The 23,067-nt window shown below is 43.9% G+C and overlaps 1 protein-coding gene across 4 annotated transcripts in view; it reads left to right on the top strand.

Moving 5' to 3' along the window:
• The first annotated feature begins 3,283 nt into the window (after positions 1–3,283).
• The window catches only part of LOC140495710 (cysteinyl leukotriene receptor 1-like), a 30,772-nt gene continuing 10,988 nt past the window's right edge, over positions 3,284–23,067 (top strand). For 2 of the 4 annotated variants that reach the window (XM_072594719.1, XM_072594715.1), the window contains exon 1: positions 3,284–3,645. Coding sequence is in view for 1 of the 4 variants with exons in the window: in XM_072594715.1 (XP_072450816.1) it covers positions 3,623–3,645 (23 nt within the window). In the remaining 3 variants the exon portion in view is untranslated. Of the gene's footprint in view, positions 3,646–4,066; positions 4,224–23,067 lie in introns of those variants that run through there. The other 2 variants (XM_072594716.1, XM_072594718.1) reach the window with 1 other exon arrangement.

Genomic DNA, 23,067 nt, shown 5'->3' with positions numbered 1-23,067 from the left:
ACTGGGGGGAGTGAGATGAAGAGTAGGAGAGCTGGCACTGGAGGGAGAGGAGTGAAGATTGGGAGAGGGGGCACTGGGGTGACTGAGGTGAAGAGTAGGAGAGCAGGCACTGGGGGGAGTGAGGTGAAGCGTGGCAGGGCTGGTACTGGGAGGAGTGAGGTGAAGAGTGGGAGAGCTGGTGCTGGGGGGGAGTGAGGTGAAGAGTGGGAGAGGGGGCACTGTGGGGAGTGAGGTGAAGATTGGGAGAGGGGGCACAGGGGGGAGTGCGATGAAGAGTGAGAGAGCTGCCACTGGGGTGACTGAGGTGAAGAGTGGGAGAGCTGGCACTTGGGAGAGTGATGTGAAGATTGGGAGTGGGGGCACTGGGGGGTGTGAGGTGCAGAGTGGGAGAGGGGGCACTGTGGGGAGTGAGGTGAATATTGGAAGAGGTGACACTGGGAGGGGTGAGAAGAGTGGGGGGGGCACTGGGGGGAGTGAGATGAAGAGCAGGAGAGAGGGCACTGGGGAAAGTGAGATGAAGAGTCGGAGAGCTGGCACTGGGAGGAGAGGAGTGAAGATTGGAAGAGGGAGAACTGGGGGAGTGAGGTGAAGATTTGGAGGGGGGCACTAGGGGGATTGAGGTGAAGAGTGGGAGAGCTGCCACTGGGGTGACTGAGGTGAAGAGTAGGAGAGCTGGCACTGGGAGGAGTGAGGTGAAGAGTGGAAGAGCTGGCACTGGGGGGTGTGAAGTGAAGAGTGGGAAAGGAGTCACTGGGGGGAGTGAGGTGAAGAGTGAGAGAGCTGGCACTGGGGGGGTGTGAAGTGAAGAGTGGGAAAGGGGTCACTGGGGGGAGTGAGGTGAAGAGTGGGAGTGCCGGCACTGGGGGGAGTGAGGTGAAGAGTGGAAGAGCTGGCACTGGGGGGATTGCGATGAATAGTGAGAGAGCTGGCACTGGGGGAAGTGAGATGAAGAGTGGGAGAGCTGGCATTTGGGGAAGTGATGTGAAGAGTAGGAGAGGGGGCACTGGGGGGAGTGAGGTGCAGAGTGGGAGAGGGGGTACTGGGAGAGTGAAGCGAAGCATGGGAGAGGGTGCACTGGGGGGAATGAGGTGAATATTGGGAGAGGTGACACTGGGAGGGGTGAGGAGAAGAGTGGGAGAGGGGGCACTGGGGGGAGTGAGATGAAGAGTGGGAGAGCTGGGCACTGTGAGTAGTGAGGTGAAGAGTGGGATTGGGGGCACCAGGGGAGTGAGGTGAAGATTGGGAGAACTGGCACTGGGGGGAGAGGAGTGAAGATTGGGAGAGGGGGAACTCGGGGAGTGAGGTGAAAATTTGGAGTGGGGAACTGGAAAGTGAGGTGAAGAGTGGGAGAGCTGGAACTGAGGGCTGAGGAGTGAGGAGTGGGAGTGCCGGCACTGGGGGGAGTGGAGTGAAGAGTCGGAGAGCTGGCACTGGAAGGAGTGAGATGAAGAGTAGGAGAGCAGGCACTGGGGGGAGTGAGGTAGAGAGGGGGCACGGGGAAGTGAGGTGAAGAGTGGGAGAGGGGGCACAGGGGGATTGAGGTGAACATTTGGAGGGGGGCACTAGGGGGATTGAGTTGAAGAGTGGGAGAGCTGGCATTGGGAGGAGTGAGGTGAAAAGTAGGAGAGCTGTTACTGGGGGGAGTTTGGTGAAGAGTGAGAGAGCTGCCACTTGGGTGACTGAGGTGAAGAGTGGGAGAGCTGCCACTTGGGTGACTGAGGTGAAGAGTGGGAGAGCTGGCACTGGGGGGAGTGGAGTGAAGAGTGGCAGAGCTGGCACTGGGAGGAGTGAGGTGAAGAGTGGGAGAGGGAGCACTGTGGGGAGCGAAGTGAAGATTGAGAGAGGGAGCACAGGGGGAATGAGGTGATGAGTGGGAGCACTGGCACTGGGGGGGAGTGAGGTGAAGAGTGGGAGAGGAGGCACTGGAGGAGTAAGGTGAAGCGTGAGAGAGGGGGCACGGGTGGAGTGAGGTGAAGAGTAGGAGAGCTGGCACAGGGGGAGTGAGGTGAAGAGTGGGAGGAGGGCACTGGGGTGAGTGAGGTGAAGAGTAGGAGAGCTGGTATGGGGGTGAGTAGTGTAGAGTGGGAGGGGGGCACTGGGGTGAGTGAGGTGAAGAGTAGGAGAGCTGGTATGGGGGTGAGTAGTGTAGAGTGGGAGGGGGCACTGGGGGGAATGAGGTGAAGATTGGGACAGCTGGCACTGGGGGGAGTGAAGTGAAGTGTGGGAGAGCTGGCACTGGGAGGAGAGATTTGAACAGTGGGAGCGGGGGCATGGGAGGAATGAGGTGAAGAGTGGGAGAGCGGGCATTGGGGGTGGAGTGAAGAGTGGGAGAGCTGGCACTGGGGAGAGTGAGGTGAAGAGTGGGAGAGCGGGCACTGGGGGAGTGAGGTGAAGAGGAGGAGAGCTGGCACAGGGGGAGTGAGGTGAAGAGTGGGAGGAGGGCACTGGGGTGAGTGAGGTGAAGAGTAGGAGAGCTGGCACTGGGGGGTTGTGAGGGGAAGAGTGGGAGAGGTGGTACTGGGAGGAGTGAGGTGAAGAGTGGTACGGGGGCACCGGGGGGAGTGAGATGAAGTTTAGGAGAGGGGGCACTGGGGGGAGTGAGGTGAAGAGTGAGAGAGCTGGCATGGGGGGAGTGAGGTGAAGAGGAGATCTGGCATGGGGGTGAGTAGTGAAGAGTGGGAGGGGGCACTGGGAGGAGTGAGGTGAAGAGTCAGTGAGGGGGCAATGGGGGAGTGAGGTGAAGCATGGTAAAGGGTCACTGGGGGAGTGAGGTGAACAGTGAGAGAGGGGGCATTGGGGGGAGTGAGGTGCAGAGTGGGAGGGGGGCACTGAGGGGGAGTGAAGTGAAGTTTGGGAGAGGGTGCACTGTGGGGAGTGAGGTGAACTGTGGGAGAGGGGGCAATGGGGAAGTGAGGTGAAGCATGGTAAAGGGTCACTGGGGGAGTGAGGTGAACTGTGGGAGAGGGGGCAATGGGGGAGTGAGGTGAACTGTGGGAGAGGGGGCAATGGGGGAGTGAGGTGAATAGGGGGAGAGCTGGCGCAGGTAGGAGGAAATCAAAGGGAGAGTGTTGGCAAGGAAGCTGCTCGTAGTGGAAGACCAGCCACACCGAAGATAACTATGTGATGGCTGAGAGCTTCCTTCAGAAAACTTCACCCGCTTTCCCAGTGCTCTCCAGCTGCTTGGTTCTGCAATGAGATTCTCCGTCTCGTTAGTGACAGACTGCACTGCTTTCAGGCACTTACACCAATGAAAACGTGAAGCCCCTCATCCCCAAGATTCTATCTATTGCCTTGCAAGAAACGCTTGAAAATAAAAGCAAAGAGTCGTGGATGCCGGAAACCTGAAACAAACACAGGAAGTGCTGGAGAAATTCAACAGCTTCTGGGGAGAGAGCGAAATAGTGAATGTTTCGAATTCGAAGGGTGGCGGTGCTCCCAAAGCTAGTGCTTCCAAGTCAACCTGTTAGACTGTAACCTGGTGATGTGTGGTTTTTAACTTTGTCCACCCCAGTCCAACACCCGGCACCGCCACATTATCGACTGGAAATGTTTTGTTTCACTCTCGCTTGGCTCTCTCCTCCTACCTTTCTCCAGCACTCTCTCTGCCGCTGTTGTTGAGAATATGACTGAATCCCGGCGATTAGGGTAAGTCAACCTTCCAAAGATGTATCAGCTGAAAGAAAGGGGGTCTTACAGAAATGCTTGTCCCATCTACCAAAGTGTAATGCTCGTTTATTTCTCAGTGCAGACAGAAACCTCAAGTCACCATGATGCTCCGAGTTGGCAAATGCGTGCCCTGTCTGCAGTTTCTTGTGGTCGCTGGGTTGGGAGATTGTGTCCTTATGCTGGAATGAGTGAGAGTGACCGCTTGTGTGTGTGCGTGGGAGGCTGCCTCTTGTTCTTCGATCGCCTTTTGTAGTCGTCCCTGTTATCTGAAGGCACTGACATTTCGCCATTCCTGGCCACAGTTGCATAAACACACACACACATACACACATACAAAAGGGGGACGGCTCTCCGTGTTGCAATCTTCCCCGGCAATAACTTGCAAGACGCAGTCAGCTCAGGAGGCGCAGAGTGGAAGGGACGGTTCGGTTGGTGCAGAGCTGTCTTACACATTACACACATCAGAAAGGGGAGAGGGTGGGGAAACTCATCAGCTGTGTCTCAACTGGAACTGCACCCGATCATGGTGAGAAGGAACCGAGCCGACTGAGATATAGGTAAGCCACTGAAGAGAAAGAGCATTCACACTCTTAAAGATAGCATTGAAATTTGTTCCACCTCTGTAACAGAAACCGATAAATCGGCAGCATTCTCATTTACAACCTTTAATTGGCGATGTTTAGTCACAGGCATCAGACATTAACCTTCAGTTTGTTCATTGCTGGCAAAATTTACTCACATGAATCACGTTTACTTTTGTAGGTGAAATATGATCCACCCCAGGAGGTTGAAATTTTTAACTTAACTGGGAGGGTATGAAATATCACTGCCTATTCATGCGTTGTGCACAGTTTGAGTGTGAGAGGTGAATATGATAGTTCTGGGGAACTGCAGTGCACACTGCCTTCTGTATTATATGACGTGGAGGTGCCGGTGTTGGACTGGGGGGTACAAAGTTAAAAGTTACATAACACTAGGTTATAGTCCAACAGGTTTATTTGGAAATACCTGACGAAAGCTTGATATTTCCAAATAAATCTGTTGGACAATAACCTGGTGTGGTGCGATTTTTTAATTGTGTATCATACATTCTGTACAATACACTCACGGACAATCAGACCCGTGACCCATTTTGCAGGAAATCCTTGCAGAGCCGTCGAGTTCCAAGTGAAAGTCGGAAATCTCCGCTCGGGAAGAGCAGGGGACGCTAAGTATGGGTCAGGTCAACGGGACACCTCCCAGACAACCAGAAGTTGAAAAACAAAACATTTGTTCCCACTTGTTTCCGTAGGACATCGTTGTGTCAATGTTGTAGTCTTTTTACACAGAAGGGGAAAAGGGTGGGGGGGGCGTTTGAAAAGTACTGCAGAACGAATAGATGTAGTGCATAGTCAATTGGTACAGAGCCATGAATAAGATGATAATTGTTTACCTCTATTTGAGTCTTTATATTTTGGAAATCTCCTTCTTTACAAATTGCTTTTGCCCTTGATATTTTTTTCTTTTTCTTATTTTTGACTTGCCAGTCGAGTCTCCTGAAACCCACTGGTAGGTGGACTTCTAGCTTTCTATTCAGCTAAGCAGGGACCATGTGAACATCAAAGTTGATCCCTGTGCTCGGTGGAGCACGGAGTGGGGAACACCATGTAACCATATCAAAACGCTGTCAAGGAGAAAAGATGTGACTGGTTCAGTTATGATTTGGAGGCGCCGGTGTTGGACTGGGGTGGGCAAAGTTAAAAATCACACCACACCACGTTATAGTCCAGCAGGTTTAATTGGAAGCACTAGCTTTCGGAGCGACGCTCCTTCCTCGGGTGGTTGTGATTCAATTATAGTTAGCTTGACTTCAACCTATCCAGGTCAGATTTTACAATTTGCCAAAAAGAGAAACAAGATGCAGCTGGCCCAAGATATTCAACGAAATCTCAACAAGGGAGTGAGAAAAAAGTTGAACCGACTGGCAGTTTTTTTTTCGTTGACTCACTGTTTATTAAAGTGTTGCACGTCCAAATGGCCCAACCCTGGGGCACCTACTGGAATTCATTCACGTTTAAAGTACTTTCACAGAACTGACTTTGTTTTTTTGAAACTATCTAAAGCCAGGAATATGAAGTTGTTTTAGTGAACTGGAAATTCCATAACTGATTAGGTAATTAGTGTCTTCAAGCTCTCTTTTAAAATGGAATTATTCAATTTAAACCTGAGTCCACATTTTAGAAATTAATGTTATATTTGATGCTGCTTAACCTCCTGCTGGATGTAGCAGAGCTAACAACTTGCTTAAAATACAGAAAATGATTAACAATATTGCCCACTCTGGGAGAACCTTTTTCAGTTTGACGGCAGCCAACATATTAGGAGAGTTGAGGTTACATATTACAGCAGTATTACTGCTCCCCGATGCATGATGCTTTCAAAGGTGAACTCGGTTCCTACATTTTGCCCCTTTTCTTAGTCGCGCCCAACTTTAGCTCCTTCGGTCCTTTTAATTTCAGTTTCATCCATTCGAATTACATCTATTTTATTTGCGCTTTGTCCTCAGGTTTGGTCATGGTTTGCATTCTGCTCAACATTCATTTATTTACACTAAGTCCCATTAAGCCATCACCCCTGTGCCTGATGACCTAATTGTCCTGGCCGTTTCACAACTTCTTGATTTTAAAATTCTCATCATTGTTTCAAGTTCCTCGCAGCCTCACCCTTCCTCTTTTTGCAACTTCCTCTCGTCCTCTGAACCTCCAAGATGTACACATTCCTCCAATTTTGGAATAAAGACAGAAATTGCAGGAGAAATGCAACAGCAATAGTGGAAAGAAAGCAGAGTTAACGTTTTTGGGTCCAATGACCCTTCTGTAGGACTATTAGTGAAAAGGTGGTTGTACAGGTTGCAGAGGAGGGGTTGAGGCTGGCTGGCAGGGTAAAGGAGTAAGAAAATAGGCGGAAATGGAGCCCAGACAGGCAGGGCATGATGGTTAGGATGGATCATGATGAGCCAGGGAGAAATAAAATTTGATAATGGATACCATTACTGTGTGAAAATTGGTTGGCTGTGCTGAAATCAGCCCATGTGGTCAGGGAGCTGGGAGTGTTGGGTTTGGGGTAAGGATTTGGAGAAGTTGCACAGATTCTAAAATGATTGAACTTGATATTGAGTCCGGAAGGCAGCCTCAGTGGAAAATGAGGTGTTGTTCTCCCAGCTTGCACTCGGCTTTCCTGGAGCACTGCAGCAAGCCTGAGACTGAGATGTTGGCCAGGGAACACGGTGGGGTGTTGAAGTGGCAGGCAACTGGAAGCCCAGGGTCATTTTTGCGAGCAGAATGTAACTGTGCTGCCACGTGGTCACCCAGCCTGTGTTTCACCACCCAAACATGGAGGAGACCACACTGAGCAGCAAAAACAGCAGACAAGATTGAGTGAGGTGCAGGTAACTCGCTGCTTTACCTGGAAGATATGTCAGGGGCTTGGGAAGGTGAGGAGGGAACAAGTAAACGGGCAAGTGTTAGACTTTCTGTGATTGCATGGGAAGGTGAGGTGAGGCTGTGGGGGAGGGATTTTGGGAATGGAGAAGGAGTTGATTAGGGTATCCAGAGGGAATGGTCCCTGCAGAATGCTGACAAAGGAGGGGAAGGGAATATGTGTCAGGTGGACCAATTTTGATCTCTGAAACATTCCTGATTTTAATCACACCAGCATTTGTGACTATTCCTTCAGCTCCTCAGATTCTAATTCTAGAATTCCCTCCATTTGTTCCTTTTTACAAAAACCCATTAAAACCTAACCTTTGGCTAAGATTATTTCTCATTTGTCTTAATATCTCCTTTATATGACTTGATATCAAATCTTGTTCTATAACTCTGTGAATATTTTACTGTCTTCAAGGCACTTTATAAATACAAGTTGTTATAAACATCTGGTCAATTTCTGTCTAAGACTTTTTCTGCAAACAACTCAGATTAGGTACTTAGTAATACTAATGAGACCTGTATTGATTCTTCAGATTTACTGTCACCTGTCATTACATTACATTGTAATCCTGCACAGTTAAATTTCATTTCAACCACGCCTTAATCATGTCATGAGTTTGTTTCTTTGTATCAAATTTCATTTTCTGCTCAGGTGTGATACCATTTCTAACACTCTGTTTGAAGCTGTTTAAAATGTTTCTGACTCTACCTTGGAGTTTCTGTTGTCAGAGTTTTGGACTTACGTTCTCGATAATTTTTTTTAAAATCCATTTTATTCCTGCTTAGAGCTTTTTCTCCCGCCTCCCAGGTTACTGACTTCCACGAGTGATATGTTTATCTGGTTTCTGCACATGTCCAATGGTCTTTGTACAAATTGTTCACAAACCTGTGAAAGCAAATCAGAAATTTCTGCTTTGTATATTCCAACTTTCACAACAAGGTTCTGGCATCTTGTTCTTGGCTGTCGCTAATCTTTCATAATCGTAAGCATCACCTCCTCCTACGAGTCAACCCACCATCAGGAAACAGCCTGTCAGTGGGAGTGGTGATTACAAACCCCTCCCTTTGCTGCTGTTATCACCTTAACCTCATCTCATGCAAGTCCATCTTCTGTATCATGATTGATGAGAAATTGCCCTTGACACCCAGAAGAATATAATGTGATTCCTGGCAATGTCGATGCCCCATAGGAAACCCAAACCTGATGCAATACAGGAATTCTGAGGAAAAGGGAGAGTGGCATCCTTACAGTAGCAAGTGATCTGGAGTTAGCAGTAGAGGAGCTAATCATCTTGCAATATTCATGTTTTTGAAAGAAAAGGAATAAAATATATCTGCCTCCCCCACTCAGACTCATTTTCCTTTGTGGTGTAAGTTTTGCCTAACATTGGCTATGGTTCTGGTTGAAATAAAGCAGTGCCTTTTAAGTAACTTATTCAAGTTAACTCTGCTGGTTGGACATGGAAGAGGGAAAGGGCAGGTAATTGGTATTTATTTAGACTGCTGCAAAATTAAGTTGATACGGACACCGTGGGTCAACTGACTACATTATGCACTTAGATTTATGCAGTTAAGTGACTTGGCATGAGTTGCGATAAGTGAGTTATGTAAAAATAGACATCCAAGCCTACCGAATGAAAAGAAAACGAACAGTAAATTATATGAAAAGGTTCTTGTCATTCAGTTGCATTAATTTCTATTCATACCATTATTGTACAGAATACAATATTGAATGGCCCAGCATTTGCTACAGCATATTTTGCCTTAATTTTGGACTAAGCATTATTGTCGAAAATAATACACTAAACAGAAATGTTGGACTTGAAGATCAGATCCTCAGGCTGTGCCAAATGTCTCATCAACAAATGAAATCGATTTCCTGTTATGGAGACAAACAAAACAGGCTAGTTTCCCACAGCAGAGTTCTACCAAGAATGAGTGAGCACTTTCACTCATTAATCTGTTTTTGATTTGAGGATCGTGGTTGACCTAGGAATCTCTCTCTCCTTTTTACACACACCTTTAGAGACTGAAGACCTTAAAGACTCATTTAAGATCTTAGCTAAAAGAGATTTTTCGACCAATACAGCACTCAAGTAATGACCGAAAGCAGAATAGTGACGATGGCCTTCTCTTAAATTTGTTTCATTGACAGTGAAAAATTCACAAGCTGACAATTACACCTCAGCAAATCCCTATTGAAAACAATGTCTGTATAACACTGTATAACTAATACCGTATAATAAAAGCAAAGCGCTGTGAATGCTGGAGATCCAAAATATAAACAGAAACTCAGCAGGTCGGGCACCTTCTGCAGACAGAGAAGTAGACAGTCAACTGTCTCTTCTTTGCAACAACTCTGTGGATGATTGCTTACAAAATTTAAACACCATTGCATCTTATGGAAGCGATCATGACTAAACTTATGATAATGCTCTATTGTAATATTGGCTAACTACATACTTTTGAAAGGTTACTGAAATTCTAAAGAAGACAGTTTCCTTTTCACACTTTGGTGTTAACTATTAAGCAAATAAAGCACATGACTCAGGAAATGAAAGGCACAATACACAAAAATTTACAGTAACTCATTTCTCATTTCTTCGCCATTGTTAGGATTTTAAGTACTTAAAATCTTGAAATTCTGGTGAGGGCTCTTGAAGGTTGAATACACAGTTCTTGTCAAAGATATTAAAAGTAATTTCTGTTAAGAATTGAAGAGTAGTTGGCAAAGAAAATGGTCATCTCCAGTATAACGAACTACCACTTGTATGGTAAGTTGCTTTAAGTAGAGAGTAGAAAAGCTAGAAAGTAGAAATACAAGAAGATAAATCAAATCCAAGCATTGATTGAAATTACTCATCTTGGCAGTTTCAGATGAATTGTCAGTTGCAGAAATTTTTGAATCAGTTTGTTCAGATGAGTTATGCCACACCTCTCGAACAGGTGGGACTTGAGCCCACACCTCTTGGCTCTGAGGCAGGCACAGTACCATGTGCCACAAGATCCCTATTTGTCAATTGTCAGCTCACCTCTAGATGGGAAGGACAATCCTTCATTATTATCTGTTCATACCTCAACCTCCTCCTCTGCCACTTTGGAGGCTGAGCGGTGACTTTATAGAGGTTTATAAAATCATGAGGGGCATGGAAAGGGTAAATAGACAAAGTCTTTTTCCTGGGGTAAGGGAGTCCAGAACTAGTGGGCATGGGTTTAGGGTGAGAGGGTAAAGATATAAAAGAGACCTAAGGGACAACATCTTCACACAAGAGGGTGGTACATATATGAAATGAGCTGCCAGAGGAAATGGTGGAGGCTGGTATAATTACAGCACTTAAAAGGCATCTGGATAGGTATATGAATAGGAAGAGTTTAGAGGGATATGGGCCAAGTGCAGGCATATGAGATGAGATTAGGTTGGGATATCTGGTCAGCATGAATGAGTTGGACTGAAGGGTCTCTTTCAATGATATACATCTCTATGACTCTACTGAAAACAATCAATTAAAAATCACTGAAACAGGGATCTAAGCACTTGTGGTCAGATGACTCACCATCACTGAATAGACATTTTTGCTTTCACCTATTAATAGATATGGGAGCAATCTGGCAGTTGTTGTTGTTGCCTTCAATCTTCCAAACCGCATTGCATTAAAGAGGGGGGGGAGGAGGGGGTCCGCTTCTAACCTTGGTCACGTCTCGTACTCTGTTCTGCTTGACTCCACATGGCCGACTACAAATGTCTCTGGTTTCAGCCTTGTGGAACAATGACAGACAGAACAGAGGGAGGGGGGAGGCACAAAATGTAAAATAGTGAGGGAGAGGTAACATAATGACACAGAGTACCAAAGCCAATGTCTTATCCTGTGACAAATCATTGACAATCAAGTAAGAGTGTTGGAATCTTGAGTTGAAAGACATAAGTATAGGCCTCATTTTGTCTTGTTCGCTTGAGGGGAAACATTCAATGGAGATCGGTTTTGCTACAATTAGATGTAAATCAGAGGCCGAGTTAAATAGTTCACTTTCTCATATCAGATGCCTGAGATAGCTGTCAATCTAGGTCATCTGCCTTCTTTGAGAATAGTGCAATTATTGGAAGGAAATTGTTTCAAATGGTGAATGATTCTTTTAGTACATTAGATTATATCAAGTAAGCAACACTCTCTTGAGACACATTCAAAAGTTAGAAAATGTCACCCCTTTCTGCCACTGCACCCACATTCCTGTTGTCTAATTCTATATAATTGCAATTATTTTTACCAGTCATAACGACAAGAATTGAATTACGTTTTTGGTAAAAATGGGCAAATTTCAGATCATTTTGCTTATTTGAAACAATTTTATGTTGACCAGTCCTTTTAGTAAACACAAGCGCAACACAATAAAATAGTAACTACTCTCATATTCACATCATGTTGCAAGCCCTAATACTTATGAAGAAGGTGAGACTTTTACATTTTGCTACTTTAAATCTATTAGGGACTGTAATGGCTACTTTATTTCTCATCTGTCCATTTGTGTCCAGTGATGTGTGTGTTGTGTGTGATCAAGACAGATTGGGCAGACTGCCATTTTCCATATGTTCATGTCCTTTTCTAATAGAGTTCTGGATTTGATTGCTTTCTTCACCAATGGGGTTCTGCTTGTACTCTAGCAAGGAGCATTCTAAATCTTTATTCTGATTAGGAAAATAATAAGTAATCCATGCAGTCAGAATATGAGTTGCTAGCCAATTCTGTTGTGATCAGTATTCTTTTTTTAATCACTGCCAAATAAGGCTCAGAAAGTTTAACCTTGTGTTTGACTTTGAAGTTTCAGAATTGTACATAACCAAACTTCAGAACTATGAACACTCACTCTTACCAGTTAGTCAGTGTACAAGTGAATTTCAATGCTTAGCGTGTAGAGGCCTCGATTATACTTTTAACTTGTTATTTAAAATGGCGGAGTAATCATTCCAACGCACCGTCTGTTTAGTCAGATTGAAAAGCGATCTAGAAAGAATATCACAAATGACGATTTAAGTAATTGCTGCACATTGAAGATTATCCACATAAATAATGCCTTTGTTAGTGTATAAGTCGAGATATGCTTCCAAGATCATTTCAAATGCTAACCTGTAAATGCCACCATCCAGCAACGTTCATGAATTAGTGACTCTTCAGTGTTTTTCATAGTAAAAATTGATATAAATGACCATGCTGGAAAGTTGTGTTTTTCATTTCTGAACAAGGGAAAGTGAACCCAGTTTGTTTTATTTCTGCACGGGTATTATCTGGCGGAAGGGACAGGACACTTATGATAAAGTATTTTCAAACTTTTGATTACATGCAGTTACTTCCACAATAGTGTCAACCTGTGGTTGTATAAATTGATGCAGTTTACATGACTGAAATACAACAGTTTCCCAAATTTTTAAAATTATCTTTTAATTCTCTAAAGTGAGTAAAATCAATGTGATTATTCACCAAAAAAAACCGACACTGGGTCAAAATTGTGGAATTCCCTCCCTTAAGGCATTGTGGGACAACCCACAGCAGCTGGATTGCAGCGGTTCAAGAAAGCAGGTCATCACCACCTTTTCAAGGGCAACGAGGGACAGGCAATAAATGCTGGCCGAGCCAGTGACACCCACATCCCACAAGCGAATTAAAGAATTATCTTGCAATAGCTTGCATGTTTATTACTGCCATCTACTGGCACCTTTTAATATTCACCAAGGCTTTGATAACCTCGAGATCCTTCCCGAGCAGCTCAGGGTCTCTAAGGTTTTCAGTTTTTGTTTTAGATGTCCAGTGTCTGCAGCTTCATGTTTGTATCTTTTGAGCAGAGTTTAAGTATAGATGATGAGGCAAAAATCAGCAGAACAATGGAAAGCAAAAATGTTTTTTGTGCAGAATAATAGTCTGAAGAAAATCATAAAAAGAATTGATTTTTTTTTTCAGCAGATTAATCTTATAGTAAGAAAGGGAGCAGCAACCATCCATTCTGCCTGAAGGAGAGTTTGATTCATTTAAGAAGCCTGACAGCATTGTATGGTATGTCAGTAGACAATCCTGGCTGCAGGCACCTAAGTATAAGCCTCTCCTGACCTATGTGACATTCTGAGCACATCACATTTACACGTCTGACTGCATGCCATTTCCTGGAGGTTAACGCCTTTTGGCAGAGGTACCACCAAGCAGCCAGTGAGCTATAACACCAGGTTGGCACTAGTTGTGGCTTAGCAGTTAATACACTGAGCTCTCTCTCTAAATGTCAAGAATTCAAACTTATAAAAGCCAGAACCTGTCCACCATCTACAAGGCACAAATCGGGAATGTGATGGAAAATTCCCCACTTGCCTGGATAGGTGTAGCCCAAACAACACTCAAGAGACCAGCCAAGACAAAGCAGCTCATTTGATTGGCACTGCATCCATAAGCAACTAGTCCCTCCACCACTAACGCTCAGTACCATCAGTGTGTACTATCTACAAGATGCACTGCAGAAATTTGCCATAAATTCTTAGACATGACCTTTCACCTTGAAGGATAAGGGCAGCAGATACATGGGAACACCACCTCAAGTTCACCCTTCAAGCCACTCACCATCTTGACTTGGAAATATATTGCAATTCCTTCACTGTCACTGGGTCAAACTTCTGGAATTCCCTCCTCAAAAGTGTTGCAGATCTACCCACAGCACATAGTCTGCAGCGGTTCAAGAAGGCAGCTCACCACCACCTTCTCAAGGGCAACTGGGGTCAGGCAATAGATGTTAGCCAGCCAGCAATACCTGCATCCCATAAGAAAATGAACAAAAAGAGGCTGCTACTCCAGTGCAGGGTTGACACAATGTTGTGCCGTTGGAGGTGCCATATTTCAGATCATACTTCAAAAGAAGATTTATAGGACCCCACAACACTATATTTTGGAGAGGAGCAGATCAGTTGTTCTTGATAGCCCTGGCAATACTTATCCCTGAGCCAACATTGTTTAAACAACTGGCCGTGATCATAGAACCCAAAATTACTGACTTTATGTGCTACAACAGTGACTGCATTTCAAAAGTGCCTCATTGATTGCAAATCACCTGAATATTCCCATGAAAGGTGCTATAAAATTACGAGTTATGTTTGTTATCAATTCCCTGAAAGCCTCACAGAATAGAAAACACTAATCTGTAAAGTAAAATTTCCAGCTGAAGCCTTGTAAAATGTCAATGAATTACCACTGGGAGTAATTTGTGATAAATTTGGTAATATCACAATTCACAATTTGGTAATATCACAATTTGCATTTCCAGCGCCCCTCCCCCAAGTCCCTCCTCCCTACCTTTTATCTTAGCCTGCTGGACACACTTTCCTCATTCCTGAAGGAGGGCTTATGCCCAAAACGTCGATTCTCCTGTTCCTTGGATGCTGCCTGACCTGCTGCGCTTTTCCAGCGACACATTTTCAGCCAATATCACAATTCAACCTTGCCGCTATTCATTGGTAAAGGATTGCTTTTGTGATAAGTTATTGAATGTTTACATTTAATGACTGTTAATAACAAGAACTGGCTGCATGGCTAATAACGTAATTAATGACTTTTAATGTTGGGGAGAGTAGGTTCAAAACTTATCAGTCATTTGAGGTTTAATATAGAGGAATTTTAATGCTTCTCAAGATGGAGATTTTGTTTACAATAAAGTGAAGAGAATAAGGGGCACACATAAGGAACAAATTATCTTGTCTTCATCAATCATAATCATTATTACAGAGTCATATAGCATGTAAACATGTAAACAGACTCTTTGATTCATCCAGCCCATGCTGAACATAATCCCAAATTAAACTGATTCAACATATCTCCAAACCTTTCCCATTCATGTATCTATCCAAATGTCTTCTAAATATAGTAATTGTGTCAACAGCCACATCCATCTCTTTATGTAAAAAAATGTGCCCCTCAAGTCTTTTTAAAATCTCTCTCCTCTCACCTTAAAAATGCGCCACCTTGCCTTGAAATCCCCTATCCTGGTTAAAGGACACCAGGACTTTGTGTATAGTTTTATCCTTTAAATGTGCCACTGAGAAGGTAAGTTATAGGAAGATAGGCCACAAAGTATTAGAATATTTCAAATACAAGGAGCATTTCAATTCTGCTTTAAGAAAACAGATGGCCTTTTACAGCGATAGCAAAACCTTCCTTTTATCTTCTATTCACATTTTAATAAATGACAACATAGCATTTGTCTTCCTTAATCAATTACTGTTCCTGCATTCTAACTTTCTGTAATTTACGTACTGGGACACCCAGATCCCTCTGCATCTCCATGTTCTGCAATCTCTTTTAAAAGAGAGAGTAGGAGTGCAGGGAGAGGCAAGGATTTGTGGAGAACAGGGAGCGAAGAGAGTGCAGGGAGAGAAGGAACTTGGGGTGAGCATAGGAAGAACTGGAGCCGGGGGAGTGGAGGGAAAGCAGGAGCTCGGGTAGCATGAGGACAGCAAGAGCAGGGGGAGAGCTTTGATCACATATAGAGTAGGCCATTTAGGACTGTGATGAAGTGAAATCTCTTTCCCCCCCCCCAGACAGTGGCAGAGACATACAGCATGGAAACGGTGAGTCTGTGGATGAGGACAAAGCATTGACTGTTTTCAAGAAGAAGTTTTATACAGTTCTCAGAGCTAAAACGATCAAAATGTATGAGGAGAAAGTGGGAACTGAGTACTGACTTGAATGTTCAGCCATGATCATAATGAATAGGATCAAAGGGTTGAATGGCCTACTGCTGTTTCTACTTTCTATGTTTCGATGTTGAGGGACATTTTTAATGAAAGAAATAGAGGGGTAAGGCTGTTTCCCTTCAGACCTATGGCAGTGTTTCTTTCTCACTGTAACTCAAATACCAGTGGTTTATTTATCTCCAAAACCAAAGTCACATCACCCCCACAGACTCTGCATCGCCCAGAAAGCTGTGTGTATTCTTCACAAAAGCATCATTTCAGATAAAGTCAACCAAATGTCCTTTGCTTTGAAAACTGTTCTTTATGTTAACTAGAGATATATACATATGTCCAGCTGATAACATTCTGATTAATATTGCAGAGAACATTCTGTTTTAGCACGATAAATAATAATATACAAAAAGCGCTGGAGAAACTCAGCATCAAACTGAAGAAGACTCCATATCAGACTCCAATCATTGATTCTGTTTCTGAACCCACAGATACTACCAGACCTGCTGAGTTTCTCCAGCATTTTCAGTTCTTATTTCAGATTTCCAGTATCCATAGTATATTAATTTTGCACATCCTTGTAATATTGTTCTGTTTGCATGTGAGTGCAATGATCTGAAAGATGATGGAATATTATACATGCTGTCATTGTGTGTGTGTAAGCCAGAGATTTCAATCGACTGGTGCCATTATACTGTGACTCAAAGACTTACTCAATTCATTCAAGTCCATCACCCTTCTCAAAAAAACACCTCTTTCCAGGGATACAGGGAAAGAATATGACTTATTTGATAACTCTTTCTGTGCAGTGAGGTTCTAGCTGTCACAATCATGATAAACTTGGGGAGAAAAAGTGTTTTTAAAAAATTTATAATGGACCAAACATGTACACCAGAAAAATGTCTGAAACTCACTCTATAGCATCAATAATCCTGTAAGGATTAAGCATCCTGACAGCAGACACCAAATATTGGCATAGAATGGGAAATGTCACAGATAGTCAGTCAAACATTGTGACAACAACATGTGAGTTTTATAGACTTGAAGCATGTGCCTCATGTAAGAGTCTGAATAACAGAAACATAAACAATGGATTTATAGCAGCATCAGTTTATGTTGAGGTCTTGTAAACATGTTGTGCAACCAGAAAACATTTGAGTCAGTCAGATATTTTAGAAGTAAAAGCACTTGTTTGTCAAATAATAATGAAGGATACTGTGGACAGCAAGCACCTTACTGTTCAGCTGCAACATGGACTATTCAAGCTGGGAAGGGAAGAAGACCTTGTTACAGCCTTGCTTCAAACATGGACAGAAGAGCTGAATTCCAGAGGTGAGGTGAGAGTGACAGCTTTGACATTTCACCGAGTGTGGCATCAAGGAGCCCTGGAAAAACTGGACTCAGTGAGAATCAGGGGGCAAACTCTTTGGTGGGTAGACTCATATAGGAAGATGGTTGTGGTTGTTGGAGGTCAGTCATCCCAGCTCTGGGACATCTCTGCAGGGGTTCCTCAGGGTAGTGTCCTAGGCCCAACCACCTTCAACTAATTCGCCAATGACCTTCTCTCCATCAGAAGTGGGGATGTTCACAGATGATTGCACAATGTTCAGCACCATTCATGACTCCTCAGACACTGAAGTTGTCCATGTGCAAGTCAACAATATCCAGGCTTGAGCTGACCAATGGCAAGTAACATTCACGTCACACAAATGCCAGGCTATGACCATCACCAATAAGACACACTCTAACCACTGCCCCTTGGCATGGTGTGCCCAATGGTGCTCCCCCATTACCAACATCCTGGGAGTTATCATTGATCAGAAACTCAAATGGACTCACCACATAAACACAGTAGCTACAAGAGTAGTAGAGACACTCAAAATACTGTGACAGGTAACTCACCTCCTGATTCTTCAAAGCCTGTCCACCATCAGAAAGGCACAAGTCAGGAGTGTGATGGAATACTCTTCACTTACCTGGATGAGTGCAGCACTCAAGAAGCTTGACACCATCCAGGACAAAGTAGCCCACTTGATTGGCACCACATCCACAATTATCCACTCCTTCCATCACTGACGCTCAGTAGTAGCAGTGTGTACTATCTACAAAAAGCACTGTAGAAATTCACCAAATATCCTCAGACAGCACCTTTCAAATCCATCTCGAAGGACAAGGGTAGCACATATATAGGACCACCACCAACTTCAAATTCCGCTCTAAGCCACTCACGATCCTGACTTGGAAATATAGTGTTGTTCCTTCAGTGTCACTGGGTCAAAGTCCTGGAATTCCCTCTCTGAGGCATTTGTGAGTCAACCCCCAGCAGGTAGACTGCAGTGGTTCAAGAAGGCAGTTCACTACCAACACCTCAAGGACAGCTAGGGATGGGCAATAAATGCCGGCCCAGCCAGCAACATCCACGTCCCCACAAAATGAACGCATTTTTAAAATTAGTTCTATGGGATGCATAAGGTCCACAGCCATGTCATTCAAGTCATGCTGGGTGACCCTCCCAACCTGCAGCTAGGAGATGTCAGGGAAAACTGCAGCTCTCAGTCTCTGATTGAGAGTTTGGAGTGAAACAGACATTCTCATTTTCTGATCAGTGTGGGTATGTCATTTCAAGAACTGAATCAGTGAAGATCACAACCACGTGCAAAAGAGATGCTGGCTTTCTGAAACAACTATGCATCGATGCAGTAATTACTTTGGAATTACTTAACGTCATATAGCACAGAAACAAATTCCTCAGCACTAAAGCTCTGTGTCAGTGTTTTTGCTCCACACCCAAGTGCTCTCACCTTATAGCAAGTCACATTACCAACACTTCCTTTTATTCTTCTCCCTAAATATACTTATCTAGTGTTCCCTTCAACGCATCAATCATTCCATGCTATAGAATCTAATCTGCAGCTTTGCATGAACAAAGAAAGTTCTTCATTCACCAGAGGGCTCTGTCAATAAAACATCCGGATTTGTTTTTCTGAATTCTAGTGACAAAGGCCAAAGATTTTCTTGTATGATGAAGCAGTATGAAGGAGCCACTCCTTTTTAGTTAAAGAGAGGCATCATTCTTTTGGTAGTGTGATCAAAGTCTCTCAGTTATCTTCAGTGTAACCTCGCAGCTTGTCAAACATTTACTCAAGTTTTATTAAGTATGAGCAGCCGCTGGAAACAAATCGGGAAAACCGAATCCAATGGAACAAAATTTGTACAGAACGTCGGGACTTTGGATAAATAGGAAGGTGCTAATTATTAATAAGTAATTTGGAAACAAATCAACCTGTGGTGGTTTTCTGAGATTCAGATAGTTGGATAGAGAATATTCACTCATTTTCACACCATCAAAGGAGTGGATTGATTGTAAACCAGGTCAGTTCTGACTTTCTTCATGAACTGATTCACAAGTTGTGTCTGCATGGTGAGTAGTACATTAAGGTTGCATTTGAATCTATCAAATGGTATTGACTTTCACTAATGCAAAGTGGTATATCTGCAAGCACTCCAGCTATATTTGCAATGAAATCTGACAATCCACTATCGTATTTTAGCAATAACCAAAGGAGAAGACACCGACTTCATAACCATTTCAAGAAGGCAGTACAACTACCGGTTTTGTTTCGGTCAATCACCCTTTGTTACATTGTATGTTCCTTCTTTAGATATTGAAAGTTTCAAGCCAGTTTAGCAAGTATTAACCAAAAGGACAGTCTGTTTTGACAGCTTTTTAAAATTTTTAATGTGACTCATAACTTAAAAAAAAACTTAGGCATTCAAAGAGACAGAGTGTACAGAACAGCAGTAGAGTGAGGATAAATAGAAAAATTCATTACTCTCTTCCCTGTTGCAACTAAGATTTTAGACATCCTTTTTCTTTTTATCTCAGCAGCACATGTGCAGGACATTTGTTAAAGGATCAGGAATTGGTTACTGGTCCTCGTCCAACTCGCATTTTGATTTAGCCCCATCTTCCTCTCCCTATCTCTCTCTCGCCTTTGGTGGTCTGCATTGCCCTTAGCTGACTTTGCATGTAAATTAATCAATTAGAACATGCAGAGTTTTTTTTTTAACTGTTGGAGATTAATAAGTGAAATGGCCACTGGTGATTTGGCAATGGAAAAAATCATGCAGTTGTGTGTAATAGCACTTCCGGGTATAAAAAAAGAATGAAGTGGTTACTGGGTGTTTTTGTTGTGCTGTGGTAGTGTCCATACCTCTGGGCCGGGAGACCCAAGTTCAAGTCCTGCTAGTTCCAGAGACGTGTAAGAATATCTCCGAAGAGGTTGATTAATAAATGTCTGAAGTGGTTACTTTACAAATGCTACCTGCTCCGAGAGGTATGTTGTAACATCTCTGAACAGGTTGATTAGAATATATTGGAAGTACAAGCTTTCAGAGCGCTGCTCCTTCATCAGGTAGCGAGTGACCAGCTATCTAACGAAGCTATGTACCTCCAAATAAACTTGTTGGCCTTTAACCTGGTGTTGTGTGATTTTTAACTTTGACAATCCCAATCCAACACTGGCACCTCCGAATCATAAAAAATATCGGAACAGTCGGTTGTCTAATGTGCTCAATCTTTTTCTCCTGGTACTTGCTTCAAGCCTCTGCTATATGTCACTTGGAGCATGGCACAGGAAGCTTAGCAGAGCCTGCTTTTTGTGGCTGTTGATAGCAGGAGACTGCCTCTCTTTTCTCTCAGACAGAACCATGTATTCTATTTCACATTCACAAGAACTATGAGGCAAATCCTGTTTTGTAGATCTCATTCAAAAGGCGGCACTTCTCTCTGTGCGGTATTTGATGGGTTTGACTGCACAGAGAGTTGAGGTAAAACTGTGCATCCCAGTTTTGTAATGGGGCTCAAATCCATCACTTTCTGATTCTGAAGCAAGAGTGTATGACTGGAGCCAAACTGCCCAGTGGTTGGCTGACTGTGGATTTTTGCCTCATTTATATTATGAGCCACTGCAGTAACCTTTCAGTGGTACAGCACAAGAGCAACATGCAGTTTACAGAAACTGTAAAATTAAACAAAACATCCCAAGGTGCTTCTTCAAAGCATTACAAGGTCCAGTAACCCTTCCTCAGAACTGATGGTAGCTGGGAAAATGTTGGTTTAAATGCAGAACATAGGGAGGGGTAAAGGTAGGAAGCTAGGACATCACAGGATGGGACAGCTCAGTGATCACAGGATGAGTCAGCTTAGAAATCACTGGATGGGTCGGCTCAGAGATCACTGGATGGGTCGGCTCAGAGATCACAGGATGGGTCAGCTCAGAGATCACTGGATGGGTCGGCTCAGAAATCACAGGATGGGTCGGCTCAGAGATCACTGGATGGGTCAGCTCAGAGATCACTGGATGGGTCAGCTCAGAGATCACAGGATGAGTCAGCTCAGAGATCACTGGATGGGTCAGCTCAGAGATCACAGGATGGGGCAGCTCAGAGATCACTGGAGGGGTCAGCTCAGTGATCACTGGATGGGTCAGCTCAGAGATCACTGGATGGGTCAGCTCAGAGATCACTGGAGGGGTCAGCTCAGAGATCACAGGATGAGTCAGCTCAGAGATCACTGGATGGGTCAGCTCAGAGATCACAGGATGAGTCAGCTCAGAGATCACTGGATGGGTCAGCTCAGAGATCACAGGATGGGGCAGCTCAGAGATCACTGGAGGGGTCAGCTCAGTGATCACTGGATGGGTCGGCTCAGAGATCACAGGATGGGGCAGCTCAGAGATCACTGGAGGGGTCAGCTCAGTGATCACTGGATGGGTCAGCTCAGAGATCACTGGATGGGTCAGCTCAGAGATCACTGGATGGGTCAGCTCAGAGATCACTGGATGGGTCAGCTCAGACATCACTGAATTTGTCAACTGAATATCACTGGGTCAGCTCAAATACTAAGGCATGTATCAGCTGGGATATCTCTGGATGGATCAGGTGGGTCTTTCAGCTGGCATAACACCAGCTATATCAGTTAGGATATCAATGGGAATGTCAGCTGGATCTATCAGCTGGGATATCACCAGAGGTACTAATTGGTATATCGGGAAGTGTGCCAGCTGGGAAACCACCTACTTCTTTCTCCTGTTACCTCTTACCATCACTTACTCAAGTTTTCTTTTGTCCTGTCCATAATCTCCTGCGTCCCTTTCATTTTTCTCTCTTTGGGCTCCCATCTTCACCTATCTGCTCACCTTTCATCTTAGTGCCCCTCGCCGACTTCACCTTTGGCATAAAAATAACTGTTTTTTTTCGAGCAGCTAACAGTTCTGATGAAGAGTCACTGGACTCTGCTTTCCTCCCACAGATGCGATCAGACCTGTTGAGTTTCACCAGCAATTTCTGTTCTTGTTTCAGAATTCCAAAACTGTCATGGAGAAAAGATATAAGGTTGCAAAATACCATCGAGAAAACATAAAAATGATACTAGAATTTGCTTCATTGAAATGCATATTTTCCATATTTATTTTCAAGTGATCTGCTTCTCTTTTTTTCTGTTTATGATGTCTTGTACATGCTATTTTCTTGTCATGGAACATGCCTGAGAATTTCCCATAACCATTTATGGAAAGAAATTAATGTTTAGATGCTGTGATTGTAATCACATTGTATGTGCTGGTCTGCAGCCCATATTTGACAGTACAGTGGACAGATTGCTCAGTTACACTATGAACCTGTGCAAGCTCCTTAAGTGATAGAGCCCCAAGCCACCCATATACCAGAAGGATTGACATGATGATGTAAACATCTTTGAAAAAATGTTTGGATTTGAAGGATAAGCATTGGATTTTGTTGTGAAGTTAAACAACTTTTATGAGGGAAAACAAGCAGATTTATTTTTGTTGTTGTTCTTGGTGAATGGACAAGCCCACCCAAGGCTGCATTTTTAACCCATGAGCAAGTATCCTGATGCCATTAATGGTTAACCATACAGTGTGATACTGAAGTCATGTGGTCACTGAGGCATTTGCATTGCATGACTTAAGGAGTGAATCACGTTGGCTTCTTACAACAATTCTGCAGCTTCCTTTAGTCTACATTGTCTTCTGGCAGCCCGCAAGCGATCAGATTTTTCAGAATTCAAGGAGATGAGAGATAGGAGCGGACAGAGATTATGTGGCTTATTGAGCAGACTCCAACATTCACATGGCTGATCTGAGACTTCAACTTCACTTTTCCACCTTCTCCAAACCCCGAAATACCCCTTGATTCTCCAAGACG

The sequence above is a fragment of the Chiloscyllium punctatum genome, chromosome 25 (genome assembly GCF_047496795.1).
Source record: "Chiloscyllium punctatum isolate Juve2018m chromosome 25, sChiPun1.3, whole genome shotgun sequence".
NCBI lineage: Eukaryota > Metazoa > Chordata > Chondrichthyes > Orectolobiformes > Hemiscylliidae > Chiloscyllium > Chiloscyllium punctatum.
Note: the sequence above shows the minus strand (reverse complement) of the source record. Positions and strands in the feature narration are given on the sequence as shown.